Raw genomic sequence first — 17239 nt, forward strand, 5'->3', positions numbered from 1 at the left:
CCCCAGCAGGTTCAAGTCGCGGGCCCTCCCCGCTTGTCCGCAGTCCCCGGTGCAGCAGGCTGGGAGTCAGGAGGACCGGCAGGTAGGGCCGGGATGCTTCCACCAGCCGGTCTTCAGCTGTGGGGCAGCAGGCAAGACAGGTGGGGTGGCAGGTGGGGAGGCACGCAGGACAGAAGCCGGGCCACAGCCTCCTGGAACAACCCCTTATGTCCCTGAAAATCCCCATAAACTCCTGCCACGATGCCCAGCGCCAGGTAGACTACTTGCGGTCGAAGCGCAGCCTCTTCTCGGCAACCTCCACCTGGTGCCAGAGAGCTGCCAGGAGCTGGGGGTCCACAGGGGCCATCACCTCAGTCCAGTGGTGGTATGCCTGTCCTGGCCTTGGCGGTGCGCCTGGTCCTGGCAGTGCCTGACCTCTGGCAGGCTCTCCAGGACAGCACAGGGTGTCTGGCTGCCCAAGGCCTTAGATGGCACGGCTGCAGAAAGGGGGAGAGAGGGAAGGGAAGGCTGTTAGTACTGTGCCCTGGCTCATGGCCTATACCCCCGTCCCCCCTCTGTGGGTGTGGTGTCCCTGTTGGTGGCCCCATTGCATGGTACCCCCCCCCTCCAGAGGGTTAGGGCACTGCACTGTCCACGGGTGTGGGTGCTGACAGGCACCGATGGCCATGCTGTGGCTGGGCAGTTGTGGGTCGGGGGTCTGTGGGAGGCCCCCAGTCACATCTGGTGCCCCCGCCCTGTGGGCCAGGGTGTGTGTCCTGTGGGGTACATACCTGACCATCCACTGCCATGGTCGGGGGGAAACCCAGTGGGCGGATGCCTGGCTGGTGCTCCAGGAGGGGAGGTAAATGAGGAGCTCCCCCTCCTCCCTGCTGGTCCCCTCTCCAGCAGTCCCATGGGATGGCTCCTCGGGTGGGCCCCGGGGTGCGGATCAGGCCTCCAGTTCCAAGGCCTGCTGGGACTCCTTAGCTACAGTGTCCAGTGTCGCTGAGGGGGCAGATGGCGTCCCAGGGGCCCAGGATGGCCTTGAGCTCCCTGTAATAGAGGCAAGTGGCGGGGGCGGCCCCAGACTGGCTGGCAAAGTCCCAGGCCAGGGCGTAACCCTGCTGCAACTCCTTCACCTACGGACGTGATCCAGAGTGCGGGAAGGGTGACCCCAGGCAGCCAGACCCTCGGCCGGTCAGGCGAACGTTTCTGTGTTCCGCCGCTTGCTCCCCATCACGTGGAGTACCTCCTCCTTACCCCAGAGCTCCAGCAGGTCCCGGAGCTCGGCCTCCAACCAGGAGGGGCCCCCACTGCGTTTTGGCCCCCGGGGGGTCCTGGGGGTGCTCTGGGGGCTGGCTGGATGCCATGACTGAGTGGATGTCTGCGTGCTGCTCCCTGCACGCACTCAGCTTCCCACCACAGGACATCTGGGTCCATGGTGTTTTAAGGGCTGCTGCGCGTGATGACCATAGAGCCCCTCAGGGGCTGGACAGCACATCTCAACCCCTCAGCTGATTGCCGCCACAGAGGACCCTACTATTTCGAAGTAGTGGGACGCAAATCATCTACATATGCCCTACTTCGACATTTAACTTCAAAGTAGGACGCTATTCCCATCTTCTGACAGGAATAGCAATTTTGACGTCTTGCCGCCTAACATCAATTTCAACATCGAAGTAGCGCACGGTGTGTGTAGATGCAGTGCGTGCTATTTCGACGTTGTGCTGGCTACTTCGAAGTAGCTGGCTAGCGTAGATGCGGCCTATGTGTTTTTACCACACCTGGCCCACGAGGATGCTGATCTCAGAAGTTTTACAGTAGCTGTTGAATCTTTTCTGAAAGCTAATCCTTTTCTGTTCCTTCATTCTCCTTTGCAGCGTTCACCAGAGCACAAAATCAAAGTTCAGTACCTATGTCCACTCCATTTTCAGTCTCAGAATGCTACCAATAGTAACTGACAGCAGAGAAAAGTCAAGTGAACATATTCTACTGAGTCCACTATAGAGTGATTAGATGGCAACAATTTTTGTTCAAACTGGAACAATGTGAAATTAGAGCTTAGATGAAAGTATCCATTGCATTACCATTTCTAAATTAGTAACAGAGAGGGAGCCGTGCTAGTCTGTATACTATCAAAACAAAAAAGCAGTCAAGTAGCACTTTAAAGACTAGCAAAATAATTTATTAGGTGATGAGCTTTCCTCAGACAGACCCACTTCTTCAGATCATAGCCGTACCAGAACAGATATTTCTGTTCAGTATTTCAATATTTAAGGTTTACACTGGTCAGAAACAAGCTTCTGAGCCACCGAAAATTCTCCTAGAAATCTGGAAAAGATACCTCCTTCAGACACAACTAGGTGGAAAAAGACATTGGTACATATGTAAGGGATTCTGCTAGGTAAGGCACAATATGCTCCAAGGAAGAGGTCTGTGCATAAAAGACAAGGATTCAAGTCAAACTGTAGTTGTTCCAAAAACATTACCTAACCCAACTTGCCCACAAAGATGTTTGTTCTGCAACACAGAGTAAAAGTAGCTACATGAGGTTAGGTAATGAGATCCTTTATTAAAATTCTAGCAGAGTCAATTAAATACAGGTTTCTGCAGAATCAAACACCACTCAAAGTAATATGAGAAACATGTTGACTGCCAGAAATAATTGTTCAAAGGTGTCAATAATGCTTCAGACATGAAGTTATGAAAAAAGAACAAAATAGCTTCTTTTATTTAAGAAAAACAATGGAACTACTGGGAAAGCATAAGTTAATGTTTCTAGGAAGCATGAGATTTATGCAGTAGACACTTGCAAGTCTAACTGAACATGATTTATAGGTCACTCTTCTCTGATTTAACCTTTATTTTAAGATGTTTAGAAACCATACAGTATTGGATGAGAAATGCGTCCCAGGTGACTTATAGCAGTCTTTCGTAAAACAGCAGATAAGCTTGTGAATTCAGCACTTTAGATACAGCCACAGGTTGCACATGTGTATCACTGATGTGAAACCACTGTCCTGCTGATTTCATTTCTAAGGCTGTAAAAAAAAAAAACAAACCCTTAAAAAGTAGTGCTAAAGCAGAAACATGATAAAATACTACCAGTTATAGAAATTCCACTTAAGATCAGACTGTTGTGAAAATATGGGTGATGCTTACCTTGGGGAATTTCTCCATGGAGGACAAAATCAGAAAGATGGTTTCTCACAGGTCTCATCTTGGCATAGGCAGTGTAGTGTCCAGACCTCATTGTGCCACTATGTTCAACCACCCCATATAAAGAGTACAAGACATTTGTACTCCCTTCAGCAACGTTCTGCAAAGTGACAATTTTGTTACAGTTCCAGCATAGTACAGATGAGATGTCAACCCAGCTGAAATCTCAGCCTTTCAAACAAGTCAGTTCTGATTCCACTGTTCTGTACTGAGTCAGTTCTGATTCTACTCATCAGTGTAAAAACTGTATTAATGACAGTGGCTATGACCAGTATTTGAAATCTGAATTACACTGGAGCAGATTTCTAACATAAGAATTTAACAGTACCTACATAGACAATCATCTATCTATTGCTATATGATGTGGTCAGTGAAATTTTGATATGATCCAAAATAGTTTTCTAAACACTTAACCTCTTGCTGTAAGGGTTGACTGGTTTTTTGAATTATTTCAAAAATATTTTTTAAACTTACTTTGCATTTAATTGCACAGAAAGGAGCCAATTCTATCACTTCTGGAAACTTTATGTGTTTGTTAACTTTCCGTAGATTAAATCCTGCCTAGAAATAGGATAGAAATGAAGAAACATAGCCCTTTAAAACCTGACATACACAAACAGGTGATATACATTTCTTCTTGCAAGGTTACAAGTTTAGTTATTTTTGAACATTCCCACAAAACTTCAAGACACAAGCTCAATATCAAGGAAAGCTTGCAAAATGTCTTTAATTTAATTGCAAATATAACCCATTGGGTCACCATACCCAATTCCCTTCACTCCCTGGATTTTCAGCGACTTAGATAGTTATGTGTCTACTTGATTATTTGGCTAGGGTATAATTAGTATTTTAAGCTTTAAGTTGATCCTGATATTCATTCTCCCCTTCTCATTTCTGACTTGTTTAATCACTGTGTTCCTGATTCTGAAGAACCCCAAACTAAACGCCATAATTTAGGCACTGAAGGAATATTACCTCTAATTAATATGATGCTTTGTATATTCACGCCCTTCAAAAAAGGCATGCTCACATTGCAAGCTTGTTTCTAATTTATGAGCCCATCACCAGCACTCAAATGTCTCTTAGCTGCACTACTTTCTATGATTGTACATCTGTGAGCAAATCTCTGTTGCAGACCATCCATCTCCATATTTAGTCTAAGTTTGTTTTTCAGCATGAGTCAATGTTTCTGTCCCCATTTTTTAAGCCTTCGTTCCTGGTAGTAATATTTCTTTGAAGAACTCAAGAGTTATAAGAGGTATTACAGTAAACAAGAGTAGCAGAAATGAATGCATCAGGAAGATTTCTAAAGTTATGGAAAGAATAGTAGTTAATGGAACACATTTATCAAAAAGTCAAGATCCACTAACTTCAATGGCTCATTTCTATACAAGAGTAACAGTTAACAATACCTGTTGAAATCTCTTTAAGTGAAGTGTTAAAATTGGAGGTGCAAGAGAAATTAACATTTGCTTTCTGGCATTAGTGTAAACATACTTCTTCTCACCTAAAGGAAAGAGAGCGCACCATTGGACGGACAGTCAAGAACAATCGAATGAATAATTTAACACTGAAAATTCCTCTGTGGACTAGAAACAATGCTTTATTTCATATATAATTATAATATACTTAACTGATGATTTCCCTTCAAAATTATGAATGTTTACAAGCTACCATCTTTCGCATGGTCCTAGTTTAAGAGATTAGCTAGTTTATATTAAATCACCACATCTGCTTGAATAGGGTGACTTCTAACACTCGCTTCTAGGACTTCTACAGACTTAGATGCTGAATGGTGATTTTATTTGTCTGCCGGGCAAATTCCCACGTGTTCTCCTTCTATGGCTCGTGTGCTGCAGTAACTATAAAAGTTTAACACTTAAAGGATGTAAAAACAAAACAAAACAAAAACAAAAATACACTAGAACAAAAAAGAAAAAAAACTATTTAATGTTCCATTCTACTATGAGTAGGACTGTGAGCTCCCTTGCTCTATGCTACAGGTAACTTACAAGTCATTCCATTGGAGACAATGGGGCTGCTCATGAGTAAGTACTCAATAATAAGAGTAGAGGGTTCAGCCTGGCCCTTAAATAATGGGCATCAATATATCCAATAGAAAATACACATCCAAACCTGTTTAAAAACAGAGAATGAAGTAGAAGAAATGGAAAGATTCAGAGCAGTTTTTTTAGTTTTTAAGTAAAACTAATTGGCTTACTTTTTCCACTATTCTTTGGTCCATGTCTTTGTGTACATACATCACAGAGCAGCTTATTGGTCTCACTGAGTTTCTCATTGTAAGTGAACTGATATAAACAATGAAGGATTGAACCTTCTTCTATATTTAGATCATCTCTGTTTGCAAGTGTACAAAAGGCAGTTTCTGGGTCCTCATTCACTACCTCATATGTTTTTAACTTGGTCATATGACTGTCATCCAAGATATCCATATCAGAGTCAGTAGCTACATCTAAGTGTAAATCTTCTAAATTAGTAGCAAGTTCCTCCTCTTCCGCATGATAATCTTCAACACATAGATTGTCAAATCCCCCAACACACTCAGTAGTAGAAACAAAGTCTTCCACACCAACATTCATGTTGGTTTCATCATCTTCATATTCTTGTTGTGGATTTTCTACACATTCATGGGCACTATGTACATCTGCACTATTCTCTTGATCATTTAAGTCTATCTGATTTAAGCAAAGTTCTTCACATTCATTGGAAGACTTCTCTTCTTTCAGGTCAGTGACTTCAGAGTTCGTTTCTCCCTTTGTTTCTTCATCATCCTTCACATTTTCTTCAGACAGTTCCATAGAACATACATCAGTTACATGAAACATCTTTCCTTGAATTTTTTGCTGGCGACGCTGGTTCTAAAATAAAAATATGCAGTGGACACACAGTATAATATTGTATAAGAAGCAGAGGAAAAAAAAGTTGCTGTATTTTTATTAGCTATGCACCCTTTATTTAGAAAATACCTTATTACTATAAGCAACAGGAGTTGTAATGGGGCTAATCTAATTTAGCGATCATGACAATCAGATGGCATGATTATAAAATCAGTACTGTATCACTCTCACCAAACTTCTAAGTCAAAGTCTCCCGAAGCTTACTGCAATCCATATATGAATTTCTTTTATGTCCCCAAAATGTTTTCTTTCTTAATTTCGTTCCTCCAGAACCATCTGAATGTTTCTCTTGCTGTCACTGATAAAAAGAAAAGCCTTCTGATGTACATTTGTTAATGCTACTCTAGAGAGGAAGCATATGGCTGGCTACTTTAGTAGTTCTGGGAATATAATCAGGTGTTGCTTTAGAAAATCCAGCAACAGAAAATAAATACAGCTTCACAACAGGTAAAATAAGATATTTGTTCCTGTAAACTTTGCACTTGGGAGAAATTTTTTAATTGCCCCATTGCAAATGATCAGCCCACATATAAAGTGGACTAAACAAAAAGTCTAGCATTTTGCAATACACCTAGGCTAGTGCTACACTCACTGCTAGTGGCAGCAGCTTGACGCAAATCAGCAGTCTCAAAAATACAAAATGGCTGCACATTTGCATTTTCACGGTAGAAAACAAGCAGTGAAGACTTGGTTCTGCTGGCAAAACCCCACATTGTCGGCAGCCCCTTACCCCTGGAAAAAAAATCAGGCAAAAGGGGCTTCCGACAAAGGCGGGGGGGGGGGGGTGGGTTTGCAGCAGAACAGTTAGTTTTCTACTGTGAAAATGCAAATGAGCAGCTCAGATATGCAAATAAGCAGCCAGTTTGCATTTTCAAGACTGCTCCTTTGCATCAAACTGCCAGCACTAGAGATGAGTGTAGCACTAGCCCTAGGGTGAAAGTCCTTAATACTTGGTTTTGCATCATAACCAACCTTAGCTTGTTTTTTGGCCTGTTTCTTTGCTTTCTTCTGCAGGTGCTTACTTGCACCAGGATGATCACCCCTTTCCTTCATATAACTGTCATTGTCTTTATCCTCTTCATCATCTTCATCTTCCTTTTCCTTAATATTTTTAATATTTTTCTCTTTTGAACTTTTCTTAACACTCTAAAAATCAGAACAGCAGACAAAAATGGTGCCACTATCATAGTTTCAAAGATAAAAAAATTAATTTAATATCAGTTATGTTTTTTTTCCCCTCAAAATCAATACCAAAAAGGAAAATTGCAGTTTGGTATATTACTCTGATTTTTTCAAATTAAGCTGTTACCTGTTTAGGGGTTAGAATAAAACATTTACACCCACACACTCTAAAAGCCCGATTCTGCTGCTCTTACTGAGTAGTACCTTATTCTACAAGCAATCCTACTGAAATCTATGCTTGCAGAGTACAGTCCTACTCACTGTGAATCCAGGTGGCAGAAACAAGCTATAAACATTTAAAGATGACACTTAACCTTCAGGTTTACTGATATGAATTTCACTGAATTCAGAAAAGATACAAAATATCTTAGATACTTATTGCAGTCACCCTAAACTAAGCAGTAAGTGCTCGGAAGATCAGGCCGTCTTGTTTGCTTTTATTAGTATGAAAAGATACCAGCTCAGTTAAGTAACATTTTATTCAAACACTCTTGGGTTGAAATATATACATCAAAGTTACTTCCTTCAGTGTTGGTTTTTAGTGGGCAAGTTGTATCTCCCTGATCTGGCACCCTCAGGACCTGACTGGTCCCAAACCAGGGAATTTGCTGGACCAGGAAAAGTCACTGATAGCTCCTCTGCTGCAGCTGGCTGTGGAGCCTTACTCTGGCAGCAACAAAGGACTGGCAATGACTGATTGGGCACTGGGGGGCAGCTCTGGAGAAGAGGCAGGGTGGCTACACGGCCCTATACGCAGGGGCCAGGAGTGCAGGCCCAGGGCTGTCGAGCTGTGCTCCTGATCATGAGGTCTGAGGCCACCCTCCCTCCTCCTCCAGATACCGCTACTGACCAGGCTTCTCCCCCTCCCTCCCTGAGCTTGAACCACAAATGAGCCAGCTGTAGTGCTCTGGAAGGGCGGGGGAAGAGCTGCTGAGCATGGGGCCCCCTGGCTTTTCTACATGAGTGCTCCCATCTGGGTGTACCTAGGAGGATGCCAGAGCACAGATGTTGCCAGAGGAGGGAAGTCCAGAAATTTAATTATGGAAATTCAACCTGTAGTACTCTTTGTGCATGTTTTGAAGATGAAAGGAGATAATGTGTGTGCTGAGGGCAAAAATGAAAGACTTTGAGCTATAAATCTAAATCTAAGTTGAAATGTTTATACACTGGACTAGTTAAATAAGTGAATTCCCATGGTATCTGCTCTAACCACATGTCTCTTCACCTTGAGAGTATTTGATAAGGATCAGCATTAGCTAGGAACCCTCTATGACTGTTCCCAGCATAGTAAACAGACAGGAACTTAATATCTGAAGAGTTCTCTGATTTGCCTCTGAAAAGTATGGATTTTGACACACTAATATCATGAAATTTAAAATTTCAAACTCACGACCCTGACGAATGCCTAGCTGGGATTATGTACTTTTTAAAATCAGCCAGTCTTTCAATACAGTACATTATTTTTTCTGCTCTGACCAAGGCTTCTAAGTAATAGCTAGAAGTTTAACTGACATGGCATTAAAATCCCCAGTGTCCTGTTTACGCTAGCATTTGCAATCATCAGAAAATTTTCCAAGAGTGTTTGTGTAACCACAAGCTACAGGACTTAAGTTAATAAAATGATAGAAAATGGCAATGCATTTCTTTATGTGATTTTATTAGGTAAGTTTATTGGAAATAAGAACCTTTCGTAACTACTTACGTTTTAGAAATTTCCTCTCTAGTATCCAACTAACAATTAGAATCGCATACCAAAACAGCATTTAAAATACCTCTGGTTCTTACCTGATCATCTAACACTGGAAGTGACAAATCAAGGAAAGACTCATGGACCAAGGACACCTTAAGCAAACAGATTTTACTTAATATGAACAGATTTTCTTTGTTAGAAATCTAAACAAAAATTAGAAGCTAGCACTCCCCTACTGATGCACTGTGGATGGGGGAGGACTCACCATTTCTTGAAATCTAGTCATTTATTGATATACTAGTCTAAGAAATTTAAGCTCTTAACTTTCGGCATTTAAAGAAAAACAGTCCTGACTTAAAATTTTTTGAATGTAGATCTCTGCTATATATTTCTCTTTTCTTTTGCCGGTTTTTGTGACTGCACCCAATAAACGCTCTTTCTTACACACAGTCATAATTTATATTTACAAACGAATCCACGAACCAAACTCAACATCCCTACTCTAAGCCATAACTCAAGATCTCTGCAGTTTTTCAAAATGAAGAGAAGCTGCAATACAAGCCTCTGCAACCTTCAGTTTTTATCCCATCATCATGTCCTGGAAGCACAGATGAGATTTACAATACATTTCTACTTATATCACTGTTTGGTTCTGTGCGTAAGTCTTGTACATGTCATTTCAGACTATATCAAGCAGATGTTCCACTTACCGTTCTGCACTCCTCACACATGATTGTACTAGTTAATTCACCACCAAAGATTCTGTCCACAAAAGTTGGTATTGCCTTTCTCTTTTCAAACTCTGAAAATAGAGAATTAAATTATGTCTTCACCTACATATTAGTGACTGCTTTGATTCAATGTTAAGCTGCCATAAATAGGGAAGATGCAATATAAAGTCTGTTCTGCATTTGTTTTTCTTTGAGTATCTTTTCCTGCAGGAAAAAAAATAAGCTTCACAGGTTTTGGGAGGAGAGAATGCAGTGGTACAAAGGCATGGTGAAAAAGAGGAAGATAAGTTTTTGAAAAAAATAGTTAGAGATCACATAATGTATAATAAGGCTAGGGTCAAATCTTGCTTATTTTATCCATGATAGTGTTCCACTGACATCAAAAAGCCCTTTGAAGAAGAGGATGATGCTCTAAAAATATATATTAATTTAGAAAATGTGTTCGAACTCATGCAGCTAAATCACTTTTGAAAAATAGTAAAAAAAAGGTATGAGTAATGCATTGTCTTGGTTTCAATCAAAAATAATTTTTAATTTTTATTTTACCTTTAATTTTCTTTTTTAGCTCTTCTTCATTTTTCTGGTCAGAGTCAGTCAATGCCTTAAATATTCCAACACTTACTCGCTGAAAGTAAATTAAAATTCCATCATAAGACTTTAGAAAACATTGCTTCCTAAATATGTGTTCAGTTAAGCATTTCAGTTGAATATAATTCCATTTTCACCAATTAAAAAGGATTAATAAAATATAACCATACTAGGAAATTAACAACTGTCTGCAAAAACCACGAAATACATCCCTCATCTGGGCTTTTTATTTAAAGCCATTATCAGGTGTTTTGGTTAACGTACTTAATAGGAAAGCCAAGAATGAAAATCTCCAAACCAAGCACCTATGCCAACAAACCATGAAACTTCCAAAAGGCATTTCTCCCTCACCTTACTAAAACAAAACTTTTTAGACAACTGCCAGCCTTCCAAACCAATTGCTTTTAAAGGTGCTTCTACAATATTAATATCTGCATCTATGAGGGACTTCAGACACTTATTCCAAGTTCTTGTTACGTTAATTGTGGCCCAATTGCTTTCAACATGGGCACAACATACCATTTAGTAAGCTTGATTCTACTGGTACATAATCATCAGAAGACAGAAAATAATGGAAGATTCACCAGAACACACCTCCCAGAACCACCTAGAGAATAATATTCATGGATTTATTTTCCCTTCCAAGAATAATCAGGTGGACTCCCTTCTTCTGACACTGAAGACTGCAGGTAGAAGCCTAAAAAGCCTCCTTGTATGGACGATGAAACAGCTTAGTTTGGGAAGAGAGAAAAGATAAAGAAATCTAACTAGCCCTTTTCAAAAACCTACTGTGGCTCACACAATCATGCAAATCATAATCTGGAGAAGTCAGTTCAGTGTGAGCTGCAAGGGAGGTGGTCTAAAAATTCCTTGCAAACCTACCAAAATGATCTAAAACAACAAACAATTAGCTCTGTTCACAGTGCACCTAACATTAAGAGACATTAAGGATAAAGTTTATTCTAAGTATACTGATTTTAGCGCTTTATTGAACACCACCACTGATATTTACCACAATGAAATAAATACATACTTGGATCTCTTCTGCTCTCATCCCATCCAGTAAATAACGAAGCAATTCCTGGCTGTCTTGCTGTTGATAACCTTTAAACCGTATTGCTCTGTTTAGACATAATAAGAATTTTTTATATTATATATACATAAAATTTTAATTATTTTCAATTTGTCCACAGAAGACAAAAACAAGTCTCAAGTTCTGATGAAACAAATTCCCATATGTATGTGGTAGCTTCTGAAAAACACAAAGCTAGGAGGGTAGAAAGTCTCATTTTATATGCTTTCTTCACTTCACTTTAAACCATTTCTATTTTAGTCAACCCAAGGTCTTTGAAAATTTTATAGGTAACATCTGAACTTCTGCTAGCACATGCACTGAGAGAGTTAAATTAAAACTTCTTTGTTAATGGTAAAACATGCCCTACTACTATATAATCCAATGATTCCATTCATTTTACAGTCATTATTACAATGCATTATGTGCACATACTCACTTTTTACAAACCTGAGCAAAGAGCTCTTTAGGAGTGACAATTCCCTTTTTTGTCTCTTGCATCTCTGAAAGGAACTGGCACATGGCTAATGTAAGGGGCCCAGGAAGGTCAAGTTTTATCACCAGAGGCTCCTTTTAAAAAAAAACAAAACCAAAAATCAATTTGATTTGCATTTTTAATTCAGTCAGGATTACAGATTCATTTAAAATTATTTCAGTATTAGAAAAACTGAACTTTTTAAAAACTTCCTGAATTATGATACATTGTAAAGCATTTAGAAAAAAAACCTAAACTTTGGATTTTCTAAAGAAAACGATAGGAAAGAAGCTAACATACAGCAGAAATTGTTGGAGAACGTTCCTTATTACATAATGCCCTTAGATAAACATTAAGCATACAAAGGATAAATTATTGTTTAATTTCAACTCTGAATGTTCTGGGTTTCTAGTCGTTATATTTTTTTTTTAAAAAATGACAACGTTTTTGGTTTTGTACCTGATCTACAACGCACAGATAACTCAAAGATTCCCTCAAGTTATGTGTGTAGAGATTTGCTTATCTTACAACACAATAAATTAGTTGATTTAACGGACAAAGATGGGGGGAAGGGTGTCCACTAATGCTGAAAGTTCATTAAATGCAAATGGTTAGACAGTATGAAAATACACTGACCTTCCCAGCCCATCACGCACTCCTGTCCTCTGCCTCCCCACCCCCTATTCCCTTCCCTCTCCTGCCCTATTCTCCTCACACCTCCATCTCCCGCTCCCAATTACGAAGAGAGGAGCTGCACCCTGTCCTGGCTCCTTCCACCTCCTGTGGCTCTCAACATGCTCAGTGCTGAGGCTCCTCCAGCCTCCCCCGCCCCCAGCTCCAAGCCACCCATGCAAAGGCAGAGTGCGGCTGCCACCACCAGCCTGTCAGCAGCGGCTGGGCACCAACACGCTCCACACACATGGGGCTGTGACAGGAGAGCTCCCACATCCTGCCAGAGCTGCCCCACTCCTCCCACCCATGCAGCTTCTTGCGTCCTGGGTGTGCAGGACAGCTGTCCCGCAAGGGCGCGCTGACAAGTAGGGCCACAAGTGACAGGTGCCTCACCTCCGCGGCAAACTGTAATGGTTTGTTCCGCCAGGGAAATGGCGAGCCACAAGGCGGAGTGGGCACTGTCTCTGACCCTGCTGCAGCCCCGGGAGTGCCTCTGCCAGCTCACCCAGGCACATCACGTCAGGTGAAGGGAAGAAGAGCACTTCACATCATGGACCCACGGGCGCCACTCGTGCACCAGCAATGCCAGCACCTCCAGTGCCAGCCCAAGCATCAGGGCCACGCCGCCCACCCAGTGGCACACGGCCCACACATGCCGGGTGAAGTGAGGGTCACTGGCACCAGGGTGAGGCCTTGAAGCTCACAGGTGACATGGAAGGGAAGGTGGGCAGACAAGAAGGGACATGGCTTGCACATGCCAGACCCGCCACCAGCACTGTAGCTACTCCTCAGACAATGGAGCCCTCAGCAGCACCACCTGCAGACGAGGTCCATTATTTCCAAAGTCTGTTACACAGACACCCTTTAAATCAAGGCTTTGCAGTATTTAAAAAGGTGTAAGCTTCTCGGAACACAGGCCGAAGAACAGCAGGGTCCCATCTAAGGGCAGTGACTATTCTTTCATTTACAAATTTTAAAATTTGGTTGAAAGTGGCCTCTGACCACATCTCATTGATGGTAACTTACACAATTCTTCAAATAGCCATTTCATCTGTGAACACATCTATGAATTAACAATACTGAACATTTTAAATCTCACACTTAACTGCACATCCTGGGTGAATTCCTAGTGTCACTGTAGCCAATCACAAAACTGTCATTGACTTTAATGGAACCAGGGCTTAGTCTTTTCCCTAAAGTTCCCTTAACTCCACAAAAAGACAACTGCTTTATTTTAATGAATCTAAAGTTCACTTTATAAACTGCAGCGTACATACTGTTGAAAATTCTGGTGGGTCAATGGTAACTGTTGTTCCAGGCATTTTAATCTCCTTCAAAAGTGCTCTCAGAACTGGTGTCTGTGATAAATTCTGTAAAAAGGCAAAAATCTACTTAATTTCCTGGTAATTAGGAAAAGTCAACTACTGATGCAATTTAAAATGAGTAACACAGGGTGTGGCTAATGGCCATTTCGAAGATTACTAATGAGGCGCTGAACTGAATGTTCAGCGCCTCATTAGCATTAGGACGCTTCCAGCTGCAGCGCTTCAAAAACGCGCAGCTCGGCGTGGCTACACGGGGCTCCTTTCCGAAAGGACCCCGCCCCTTTCAAAATCCTCTTATCCAATCACTGATCGGAATAAGGGGATTTTGAAAGGGGCGGGTCCTTTCAAAAAGCAGCCCCGTGTAGCCACGTGTTTTTGAAGCGCCGCGGCTGGAAGCGTCCTAATGCTAATGAGGCGCTGAAAATTCAATTCAGTGCCTCATTAGTAATCTTCTAAATATGTCTATTTCGAAGATTTGTACCCATGTAGACACAGCCATAGTGTTTACAACATTTTTGACACCTAGAAGTTAATAAGAAAACTCACATTGAATACATCTATAGGAAGTTTGAGAAAGTGGGGCTATTTTTGTTGAGAACTTTACAGATATTAAGAGCTTCTTAAAACATTTAAAAGACTATGCACCAACCATTTGCAGTTAGTTTCTTTACCTCTGTACTCCGAGTTACAGTATACAGTTCCTATTATAGGCAAAACAGGGGAGTCATTATAGAAGTGTAATAAATACAAAAGGGCAATTCGTCTGCACTAGTCACAAATCCTGTCTTTCCACTCCCAGATTGTTTTTGTGTGTCTCCTCCAAAATTTTTCATCAGTCATTCTAACTTCATGAAGCCAAAACTCCCTACCCAGCTTTCCACATCCTGCCAGCATCACCATCCTATTTATCATTTAGGCTTGTAAACTGGGGAACAGATTTGACTCCTGCCTCTCATATTGAGACAGTATCCTAAATCCTGAAGTTTCATAAAAATTCCAAATAGGGGCTAGTGAATAAGGCAGTATAGCATACTGGAGACAGCACTGGACTGGGACACTGGAGACCTCGGTGGTTCTTCTATTCTTGGCTGTCATTAGCTCATGGCATGAACTTGGGTAAGTCTCTTTGTATCTCATGGTTCAGTTATAAAATGGGGCTGGTAGCGCTAGAACCCAAGTTCAGGCCTTCATCTTTCATTACTACTGCTACTTCCTTTCTGACCTCACCGACACACACCACACCCCCTCCAATCCACTCAGATTATTCTTGCTGCATCCCAACCTTTCTGTGTCCCTGTTTTGGCTTCCTATTCATCATATCATATTCAAGCTTCTCATATTCACCATCAAGACCATTCACAACTCTGCACCTGCTCCCTTTTAGCTACCTGCCCTTACTGTGTCATTCTTCTCTCCCAACCATTGTACACGATCAGTGATACCAGTGCTGAATGCCAACTGGAATGCTTCTCCCAAAAACCACCATTTACTTCCATGAGGAATGGAATATCACCTTTTTCTCATGACACATTTCTCTAGTGCTGCCTACAAGTGATGGCTAGGTACTGTCAACATCAGGTACAGGAGGTCTCTCTTCCCCAATCCTTTCATTTTTTCCCCCTTAAAGTGACATTTTCTCTTTGGCCTCCAATTAGAATACAAGTTCTTTAGGGCAGGGATCATTTCTGCACATTTATACAGCACCTGCCACGTTAGCTTCTTTAATACTAGTAAAATACATTAAAATCTGAATAAAGAGTGAGAGAACCAACACAGTTTAGCATACCTGCATAACAGCATTAAAGAAACAGGTATTCCCCAAGTTACTAAGTCCTTTTACAGTCACTGCTTCGCTGTTATTTGAAGAATTGTCTTCTTTGATGATGTCCTCCTTTTTTCCCTTTACCTGCTCATTTTGGTTCTCTTTTTCTACTTTTTTATTTTCCAATTCTTTATTTTCTACATCTTTTGATACTAAAATGCAAAAGAAAAGTTAGAATTGGTTTCCAGCTCATCCCAACTACCTAACATTTTGTAGGCGAGCAGTAGTAGAAAACTAGAAGGGTAAAATTTTAAGCCCTTGGCACTCAAATGGCATATTTTAGAAGTTTTTGTTTAGGTTTTCAGTTTCTTGTATGTCACACTTTAACATGACCAACTATGCTATGTTGTTTAATACAGACATCAGTTGAATCCTGAAATTTAACATACATACACCTTAAAATTAATGTATGTTCTTGGAAATTTCTACCTGTGGAGTCAAAAGTCATTCTACCTTAGCATTTTCTACAGCAACATCACTACAGCATCTAAGACCACACTGCCCATGAAACAGCAACCATGACCTATAATGAAAAATGCAGAACAGAATTCTCTTGTATATAAGTGTTCTCAGGTCAATCCTTTTAACACCTAAAAAGATGGAGTTAGAGCTTGTATGCAGATTCTTGACTCCATTAAAGCCAATGACATGAAATGAGAACCGCAAAGTCTTTGCGTCTTCCCACCCCACAACCACACACACAAAACGAAAAGCAACCACACGCAACCTTCTCTCTTATCCCCTCACTCAAACTCTTACACATAAAGAGATTCCTGGGGCGGGGGGGAATACATGAATAGAGGGCAGATCTGGGATCCACCAAGATGACCTTTTAGTAGGCATACTGTTTAATACAGCAATGGGATTACTCCACATAGCTGCCTGGCAGGATTCATATATGGGAGATGCATGTAAAGCATGCAAAGAAGGTATCCTGTACGCTAGTAAAATGAACTTTTCCTATTCAGAGGAAGGGGTGTAGTAGCCATATCATAGATGACATCATGTCTGACTTACCCCTTACGGTATATCTATACTTGGGAATAAAGTCAAATTTGTTCAAGTCGAATTTTTAACAATAGATTTTATGAAGTCAAAGTTGAGTGTCCTGACCAGCTCAGAAAGTTGATTTAGTGTGTCCCCACATGGTTGCCTGAATCTGATTGTGGTAGCAGTGCATTGTGGGCACCTATCCCATAGTTCCTGCAACCCCGTAGCATTCTGGGATTTTGTACCAGTGTCTTCTGGGAAAAAAGTCGCCACAAGTGGTTCTGGGTTTCTGATGTCATCATCCCAGTAAGATTGCATGATGTGTGAATCTTTAGGAACCCTGTTCTGTTTAGAAGGCTCCAGAGTAGTACTTTTGTCCAAAACCAGAAAATTAACATTGATGGCGTGAAAATGCGCACAGCGATTTTAAGTGGCCCTACTTACCCCTTGTTCCCTTGGCTCAAGAATCCCGACACAGGCGCCCTGGACTCCAGTAAGGAGCTCTAACTACAGACAGAGCAGGTGTAGAATGGAGGAAGAATGTGCCTTTGGCCATAAAAGCCAGGTTTAGGTGCC

At 41.4% G+C, this 17239-nt stretch overlaps 1 protein-coding gene across 8 annotated transcripts in view; it reads right to left on the reverse strand.

The window, feature by feature from the left end:
• Positions 1-2186: 2186 nt before the first annotated feature.
• Positions 2187-17239, reverse strand: part of USP16 (ubiquitin specific peptidase 16) — a 31276-nt gene continuing 16223 nt past the window's right edge. For 6 of the 8 annotated variants that reach the window (XM_074997204.1, XM_074997219.1, XM_074997228.1 and 3 more), the window contains 13 exons: positions 15638-15825; positions 13804-13896; positions 11819-11949; positions 11341-11428; positions 10266-10344; positions 9699-9790; positions 9084-9140; positions 7089-7262; positions 5420-6077; positions 4611-4705; positions 3673-3759; positions 3142-3298; positions 2188-3020 (listed from right to left, as the gene is read on the reverse strand). In XM_074997204.1, the coding sequence (XP_074853305.1) occupies positions 2899-3020; positions 3142-3298; positions 3673-3759; positions 4611-4705; positions 5420-6077; positions 7089-7262; positions 9084-9140; positions 9699-9790; positions 10266-10344; positions 11341-11428; positions 11819-11949; positions 13804-13896; positions 15638-15825 (2021 nt within the window). In that variant the 3' untranslated portion in view covers positions 2188-2898. Of the gene's footprint in view, positions 3021-3141; positions 3299-3672; positions 3760-4610; positions 4706-5419; positions 6078-7088; positions 7263-9083; positions 9141-9698; positions 9791-10265; positions 10345-11340; positions 11429-11818; positions 11950-13803; positions 13897-15637; positions 15826-17239 lie in introns of all 8 variants that reach the window. The other 2 variants (XM_074997247.1, XM_074997256.1) reach the window with 2 other exon arrangements.

The sequence above is a fragment of the Carettochelys insculpta genome, chromosome 1 (genome assembly GCF_033958435.1).
Source record: "Carettochelys insculpta isolate YL-2023 chromosome 1, ASM3395843v1, whole genome shotgun sequence".
Classification (NCBI taxonomy): Eukaryota; Metazoa; Chordata; order Testudines; family Carettochelyidae; genus Carettochelys; species Carettochelys insculpta.